We start from the raw sequence: 8,609 nt of genomic DNA, 5'->3' as shown, positions 1-8,609 counted from the left end.
ACTTATTTATTTATTTATTATTTTATTTTTTTGGGACTGAGTCTTGCTCTGTCATCCAGGCTGGAGTGCAGTGGCACGATCTGATCTCAGCTCACTGAAAGCAGCCTCCACCTCCCCAGTTCAAGTGATTCTCTTGCCTCAGCCTCCCTGGTAGCTGGGATTACAGACACACCCACCACGCCTGGCTAATTTTTGTATTTTTAGTAGAGACGGGGCTTCACCATGTTGGCCAAGCTGGTCTCAAACTCCCGACCTCAAGTGATCTGCCCTCCTTGGCCTCCCAAAGTGCTAGGATTATGGGTGTGAGCCACTGCACCTGGCCTAAAATATAACCATTATTAAATGGAAAAAAAACATTCTTGGGTCACAGGCTATACAACAACAGATAGCAGACTAGATTTGGCCCATAGGGCGAAGTTTACTCACCTTTGCTCTGGAGAACCGATTAAGCATTTGCATATTTATGTATTTGTCTCCCCTAGTAAACCATGCACAAGGCCATGTATCAGACGTTCTTGTATCCCCAGTGTCTAGATCAGAGTCTGGTGTATAGTAGGCACTCAAGACAAAGTTGCTGGGTGAATGGATAAATGAATGATTGAACAGGACCCTGATCCCTTGAGGGGAATGAAACCAGAATCCTGGAGGCCTCATTCCCACTTTTCTTCATCTGACTCGGTTTCTCAGATGTGCTAGGGTGTTACATGGGCCCCTCTGACTTGAACCATGTCCAAGCCCTGGAGAGAAGAAAGGTAGTGCTCCTCCGAAACAAACCCAAGGCTTCTGGGGGTACCTAAAGTTGTTCCTGGAACTTGGTCTTATCTTTTGGCCCTTTGAGGAATGGCCCAAATGTTCTGATGCTCTGACTCCGTACCCTAGCAATTCTCAGCAGTGATCTTACAGATGACTTCTGCCATGCATAGAGGGCAAGAAAACAGAGTTTGGGTTTCAGGAAGGAGAAACGAAAGAGTGAAACGACTCTGAGGTAAGTAGCAAGGGAATTTCAACAGAGAAGCCTAGATTTCACTAGCCAAAGCAAAATGAATAGGACCGGAGGTGGTGAAGGAAGTGGCTGGAATTGGGTAACGGGGGAGTTTCTTATTCTCTCAGTGGAGTATAATAGGGAACATAAGAGCAGGATGCCTCCTGCTTGAAGCCTGACTGTCCACCAGAAAGGACTGCTCTTTGGGTGAGCTGAACTTCTTCCATCAGAGAAAGAATTGAAGGCTGAGAAACTCAGGTAAGTACTTTTGTAGTGGGTTTACTTTTACCTTCTTGGTCTCCTCATCTCCCAGGTGGTAACAAACAGAAATGACTAAAGCCTATATGTGTGTGTAGTGGAAAGGAGCAGAGGGAACTGAATACAGACAGGATCCTGAATACAGGATGCTGAATAGAGAGAGGGGACTCCTGAGGGTCTTCGGAGATGAGGAAGGAATTAGAAAAGTTGGAGGGCACTGGGTTTACTGAGAGCAATGGGATAGATATAGAAGAGGACTGTGGTTTGGAGCAGAATAAGACTAAGGTATTTAGGCAAGAGATATTTAGATTAAAACCTGGGGAAATATTTGAGAATGGGAAAGGACTAGAGAACCTAAGGAGAGAGTTAGGGATCTTGAGATGAAGAAGCCTGGGAATGGTTCAGGAGGATAGTGAATTAAAGTGAGGTCTAGGAGCAGTTCAGATGTCCAGAGTGCCAGAGCTGTTCAAGAGATATAAGTTGAATGCTAGCTTCTGATTCCCTCTTCCTCTTCCATCCTCTGCCTCTTTAGCCTCTATCATGTGGAAAACCTCTGACGCCAACTTCTCCTGCTACCATGAGTCTGTGCTGGGCTATCGTTATGTTGCAGTTAGCTGGGGGGTGGTGGTGGCTGTGACAGGCACCGTGGGCAACGTGCTCACCCTACTGGCCTTGGTCATCCAGCGCAAGCTCCGTACCCGATTCAACCTGCTCATAGCCAACCTCACACTAGCTGATCTCCTCTACTGCACAGTCCTTCAGCCCTTCTCTGTGGACACCTACCTCCACCTGCACTGGCGCACCGGTGCCACCTTCTGTAGGGCATTTGGGCTCCTCCTTTTTGCCTCCAATTCTGTCTCCATCTTGACCCTCTGCCTCATCGCACTGGGACGCTACCTCCTCATTGCCCACCCTAAGCTTTTTCCCAAAGTTTTCAGTGCCAAGGGGATAGTGCTGGCACTGGTGAGCACCTGGGTTGTGGGTGTGGCCAGCTTTGCCCCTCTCTGGCCTATTTATATCCTGGTACCTGTAGTCTGCACCTGCAGCTTTGACCGCATCCGAGGCCGGCCTTATACCACCATCCTCATGGGCATCTACTTTGTGCTTGGACTCAGCAGTGTTGGCATCTTCTATTGCCTCATCCACCGCCAGGTCAAACGAGCAGCACAGGCACTGGACCAATACAAGTTGCGACAGGCAAGCATCCACTCCAACCATGTGGCTGGGACTGATGAGGCCATGCCTGGTCGTTTCCAGGAGCTGGACAGCAGGTTAGCATCAGGAGGACCCAGTGAGGGGATTTCATCTGAGTCAGTCAATGCTGCCACCACCCAGACCCTGGAAGGGGACTCATCAGAAGTGGGAGACCAGATCAACAGCAAGAGAGCTGAGCAGATGGCAGAGAAAAGCCCTCCAGAAGCATCTGCCAAAGCCCAGCCAATTAAAGGAGCCCGAAGAGCTCCGGATTCTTCATCGGAATTTGGGAGGGTGACTCAAATGTGTTTTGCTGTGTTCCTCTGCTTTGCCCTGAGCTACATCCCCTTCTTGCTGCTCAACATTCTGGATGCGAGAGTCCAGGCTCCCCGGGTGGTCCACATGCTTGCTGCCAACCTCACCTGGCTCAACGGTTGCATCAACCCTGTGCTGTATGCAGCCATGAACCGCCAATTCCGCCAAGCATATGCCTCCGTTTTAAAAAGAGGGCCCTGGAGTTTCCGTAGGCTCCATTAGAACTGTGACCCTAGTCACCAGAATTCAGAACCGTCTCCTCCAGGACCAAAGTGGCCAGCTGATAGGAGAATAGGTGAAATAACACGTGCGGGCATTTTCACAACAACCTCTCCCCAGCCTCCCAAATCAAGTCTCTCCATCACTTAATCAATGTTTCAGCCCTAGACTGCCCAAGGAGTATTATTAACTATTAATAAATGAATTCTGTGCTTTTAATGCTCAGGTGTGGTCTCTGGGGAAGGAGGAAACAGGTCACGGTTAGGCTCAGGGGCCAGGCTAGGAGGAGACCATACTATTCCATCCCTCCTGCATGACCAAATCCTGTCACCATGTGCATGCTCACATATATCCCTAAAGCACCTGTGGCCACCAGGAGCTGGAACCTAATACCTAAGGATTCAGGGGTACCTAGGTCAAAGCAGAAGCAGGAAGCAGCTGGCATGGGACGTAGCCTTTAAAAGAGGGGTTTCTAGGTAATAAAACATGTGAGGTGATTTAAGAGGATTAGGTGATTTAAATAAGAGGAAAAGGTGATTGTCTTTTTGTTTAACTTCCCAGAAATCACCTCTGCCCCTAACCACTGCTGCCAGGATCCACCATCCCTACAAACAAGTTTATTCATCTCAAAAAAGTTTTATAATCCAGCTGGGGATTATATCCAGCCCCCCAGCCCTCGCTCTGTGTGAAGGGAATGGTCATGGAGGGGGACTCCTTGGTCTGTAGAAATGGAACTGAGCTTAGCTGAGGCAAAGGCAGAAAAAGGTTCCAGATGCCCTGGCAGGGTCTTGTTCACAGGGCTAATTCACCTGAGTCCCAGGCCCTCAGTTCCCTTGCATTTGTCATCTGGACTTATGAAAGCAGGAGAACAGGCCTGGTGGGGTGGCTCACGCCTGTAATCCTAGCACTTTGGGAGGCTGAGGCAGGCAGATCACCTAAGGTCAGGAGTTCAAGACCAGCCTGGCCAACAAGGTGAAACCCCGTCTCTACTAAAAATACAAAAATTAGCCGGGCATGGTGGTGCATGCCTGTAATCCCAGCTACTCAGAAAGCTGAGGCAGGAGAATCGCTTGAACCCAGGAGGCGGTTGCAGAGAGCCAAGATCATGCCATTGCACTCCAGCCTGGGCAACAAGAGTGAAACTCTGTCTCAAAATAATAATAAATAAATTAATTTAATTTAATTAAATACAAAAATTAACCAGGCATGATGGCGGGTGCCTGTAATCCCAGCTACTCGGGAGGCTGAGACGGGAGAATCGCTTGAACCCTGGAGACAGTGGTTGCAGTGAGCTGAGAGATCACATCACTGCACTCTAGCCTGGGTGGCTGAGCGAGACTTTGTCTCAAACCAAAAAGAAAAAGAAAAAGGAAAAGAAAATAAAACGAAAGAAAGCAGGAAAACAAAGACTCTAGTTAAAAGGGCTCAGGAGCCAGGCTAGGAAACCATACCATTTCTTCCCTTCAGAATGACCAAATCCTGTCCAATGTGTATGCTTACACACACCCTTAAAACACCTGTGGCCACCAGGTGACGCTGGTTCTCTGCGTTTCCTTTCTGGCTTCCCGGTTGAGGACAGTAGGCAGGACTGGGAATCCAGAGACCAGGGAATAGAGACCCAGGGATTTGCACCCTCCCTTTCTCCCAAAGCTGAGGAAGAAAGGTGAAGAATGAGACATTTATTATTCATGAGATATTATTGTCTACTTGGGGTGGGGCTGGGGGAGTAGCAGTGTGGGCACTGGGGTGGCACTGGGGATGAAATGTGAGTCATGCTGACATTAATGCTCTGGCTGCATGTTGTCGCCTTCCTACCCCAAGTCCGTGGTTTGACAGAACAAAGTAAAATCTGAAGATATTAAGGGCAGAAAGAATCACAGTTGGGGTGGACAGATTGATACCCTCATATGCAATACACTTCTAGGGTCCAGGAATTCTGACTCCTAATATGGAACATGCACTTTTGGGTGTCCTCCTTCCACGAAAGTCACAGGAACCTAAACCAAATCAAGCTGGGGCTACTAAGGCAGGGGTCCAGACAGGTAAACTGTTGGACCAATGAAGAACAACAGTGTATGGGTGTAGAGACACAGGTTTCAGTCAAGGCTCTCTGATAATTAGCTCTGGGAACTTGAGCAGATCTCTGGACAACTCTGGGGCTCAGATTTTATCAACTGTACAAAGCGGGGTGCGGGGTACACTCTTAACAAGTGCCCCGTGCAGTTCCCTGTACATACATTATTTCATTTACATGAAATTATAATTTCTTTCTTACAAATGTGAAAATTGAAGCACAAATAGGTTAAGTAATTTGTCCAAGGCCGAATGACTAATAAGTTGTAAGACCGTGATTTGAGGGCAGTCTCAAAACTGCCTTTCTAAAACTAGGATCGAATGCCCAGATGATCCCTAACAATGCTTCCTATTCAGACCTTCTGAGATTCTGAAAGTTGACAACTCTCTGAAGGGTTGTAAAAGGATTTACTTTACATGTTCTTAGAAGGCAAATCACAATAGTGTCAAGTAGAAAGGTGAAGCAATAGGGATTGAAGTTAGACCTCAGAAGGGACTTCCCAATTATCAGTCGCTGGGGGGGAAAAACAAACAAACTAACTCAGGAAACACAGAAGGAAACCCTGGGGTCTAAGACCATAGAGGACAGATCTCAGTAAGAAAGCAGCCACCCTCCACGGCCCACACAGCCACCCCCGCCCCTAATTTCAATAAGGGCTGAATGAGGGGAAAGAAACTTAAGAAAAGCCAGGCTTTCTAGAGTCGTTCTCTCTCTTGCGGTTGTGCTTGGCGCGTGAGCCCTACTGGGTCCCCCGTGGTGCGTCGCTCATGCGTGTCCCCGGAAGTGTGTGTGTTTGGAGGCCCTGTGTGCTCACGAGTGTGAGTCACCGTCTATCTCTCTTTGTCTCTTTATCTCTGTCAGTCTCCCGCCCGAGTCCGAGCTCTATCGCTGACTTTCTGACGCTATCTCTCACGGCCTCTCTTTGTCTCTTTCCATCTGTCCGTCTCTCCTGTAGGCCGTCTTCATCGCCTGTACCTCTGTTATCGCCTTTTTTTCCTCTTAAGCTCGTCTCCCCATTCCCCGTTCCCGCGCTCCCCCCGCCCCCTCCCCAGTCTCCCGCCCCGGCTGTTCTTGCTCGTTCGCACGCTCTCTCTCTTTCGCTGTCTCTTACAGGCAGATTTATGGTCAGCTCAGGGCCTTTCATTGGCCAAGTGCTGACAGAACTTGATTTAACGCCGCCTCTCATTGGCTGAGCTTGACAGGCCGATTTACGAGTCACTCTACCATTGGCCAAACCGCCTTGGCCCTGATTTATGGCTCAGCGGCCGCGGGGAGGGGGGTGCCGCTGCTGGGGAGTGAGGATACCCCTCCCCTCGTCGCCGAGTCCCTCTTCCTCTCCCCTGTTTTTTCTCCTCTTTCCCTCCCCTCAAGGAATGGCTCTCCCTCTACCTGTTCCTCAGCCCCATCCTCCCTTCTTTTTCGTCCACTGGGAGGGAAAACTGGGGTGTGGTGGTGATGGGAACTGAAGGGATGATGGGGTCTGAGGGGTACACATAGGCGGAGGAGTCGGGTCTGAGGGGTGCGGGTGGGGGCCAACAGGGAGAGCAGAGGAGACTGAACAGGGAATGAGGATTCCGAGTTGAGGAACGAAGGGGAAACTGAGGGGGCAAAAGGATGACAGGAAGAAAGGAAGGCTGAGGAGAGAAAGAAGGCAGGGGAAGAGAGAGAGGGTTAAGGAGATAAGTAGGGGGTTGGGTAATTTGTCCAAGATCCGAGAAGAAAGGAGACATGAAGAGAAAGGACGCATTTGAGGGTCCACACTGGCTGAAGCAGGGAGATCCGGGCACCGAGAGACGGACTTTTCAAATCTCACTATCCAGACTGAATAAGAGACGGAAATTTCCTTTTCACACAATGGCTCTGAAAAGGGAAAGCATTAGAGAAGCAAAGACAGAGAAAGGCGCAATAGGGAGGAGAGAGAGAGGGAGAAGCAGGAAAGGACAACTGGAAGGTAATAGCAAAGAAAAGAGGGAGGGAGAGCGACAGAGAACTAATGGGGAAGACCAGAAGGAAAGTAGGGTTTTGGTTTTTTGTTTGTTTTTAGGGGTGGGAGGAAAAGTGCAGTGAGAGAAGACTACTCCCCAAAGGAAATATTGACAGAAAGGCTCCTCCTCCTCCTCCCTATGAAGACCCATTGGCGTCTGCAAGGGGACAGACAAGTCAGGCGCCTCCCCCAGGAGATTCTGCTTCCTCAAGGCTGCAGTAAGCTCCCCATCCCATGCACCTCACTCCTCTCCTTGCCCACCTCCCCAGTTAAATTTATGAGTCCAGGGTGGCCTTCAGGAATTAGGAATATTTATGCTTCTTTGAGAGTGAGGTTTGGAAGGTGATAAATAAGGGTCCACTGGGGGGTGCAGCTGGGGGCTCCTATTTTTAACATGGCCATTTTCCCAAGGCCCCCACCCACACATTCCCTCTCCTCCTGAGCCAGAGAAGGAAGCACAGAGGGAGGTGAGGAATGGGTTTCAGGTATCAGGAAGAGGGGTTGACTATCCTGTAGAGCCCCTCAGAGGACTGCAGAGCTTTGCAGCAGAAAGGATTGAAGGCAGATAGGGGAGGAACTTTCCAAGCATCCTGGCATTCGTATAGCCCCTAGTGTGCTGTTACATTTTTTCAGAAGGTGGGGAGAAGCCCATTTCCCCTCTGTCCTCTTAAGCTCAGTTGCTGAGGAATAGGAAAGAGAAGCCAGAAAATTCAAAGGCAGATTTCTCTGGCCTGTCACCATCCTTACAGGAAAGGAAGATTTGAAATCCCCCACCTCCACAGACCACAGCCTGGATCCCTGGGAAAGGAGGCTAGGAATGTGGGGCTCAGGGCATCTCCTAGGAGTCTTGGCCTCCAACCTGCCCACCCCCACTGCTGCTGAGAATTAAAAACAGTCAATAGTTCTTGACATCCCTTGCCCTGGGCCTCCAGGAAATTGAGAAGGGGTGGTGGATCTGCCTATGGATCCACATACCTTCTCCAGCCCTCAGCTCTAGGAGCCATGTGTCTGTGACCCTCCAGTGAAAGGGCTTGTTCTGGTTTGGGTAGGAAGTGAACAAAGATGGAGGTCCATAATATAAGGGAGCCCTAAGGAAAACAGAGCTGGGGAAGAGTCACACATCGCCCCCATCCCCCATGCCCTCCAACCACTATGGCCTTAGCAAGGATGGCCACAATGCACATGCGTACATACACCAGACTGCTGCCTGGAGTGGGAGGAGGGAGGGAAAGGCCTAGACTGGCCCTTTAAGAGCCACTTAGGGTCAGAAAGCCTGGGCTACATAGAGGGGAAGGAGCTGATGTCAGAAGACGGATGGGCAGCAAGATGGGGATTGATGCTAATGGGGGAGTTAAAGCTAAGTACCCAGACACTCAGAGGGCAGAACTGCAGATCTGTCTTCCTTATGCTCACCCTCCTCTCCAAACCGAGGCTGTAAATCTGCCTCTTCAATTGGGGGAAGGGGGACTGAGGAAAAAAGACATGCTCTCTTCTCCCCTTTCCTGTTTCTTCCTTACTTGGTGTGCCCACACCGCCCCCCTCCACCCAATTCTTTTGTCCTCTCCCATTCTCTTGCAATCTAC

General features: G+C 49.8%; 1 protein-coding gene and 1 long non-coding RNA gene across 2 annotated transcripts in view; one reads left to right on the top strand and one right to left on the bottom strand.

The window, feature by feature from the left end:
• Positions 1 to 8,609, bottom strand: part of LOC105548557 — an 84,451-nt gene that overhangs the window by 62,111 nt on the left and 13,731 nt on the right. The window lies entirely within an intron of this gene.
• Positions 1,147 to 3,187, top strand: LOC105548555 (G-protein coupled receptor 84). The gene is made up of 2 exons (XM_011992627.1): positions 1,147 to 1,240; positions 1,773 to 3,187. The coding sequence occupies exon 2, from the start codon at positions 1,781 to 1,783 to the stop codon at positions 2,969 to 2,971; it is 1,191 nt and encodes a 396-aa protein (XP_011848017.1). The 5' UTR covers positions 1,147 to 1,240; positions 1,773 to 1,780; the 3' UTR covers positions 2,972 to 3,187.

The sequence above is a fragment of the Mandrillus leucophaeus genome, unplaced genomic scaffold (assembly GCF_000951045.1).
Source record: "Mandrillus leucophaeus isolate KB7577 unplaced genomic scaffold, Mleu.le_1.0 Scaffold414, whole genome shotgun sequence".
Lineage (NCBI taxonomy): Eukaryota > Metazoa > Chordata > Mammalia > Primates > Cercopithecidae > Mandrillus > Mandrillus leucophaeus.
The sequence above is the reverse complement of the archived record's forward strand: the minus strand, read 5'-3'. Positions and strand labels throughout refer to the sequence as shown.

Excerpts from the sequence above, each read along its gene's own strand:
- LOC105548555 (XM_011992627.1), top strand. The coding sequence starts at position 1,781 with ATGTGGAAAACCTCTGACGCCAACTTCTCCTGCTACCATGAGTCTGTG.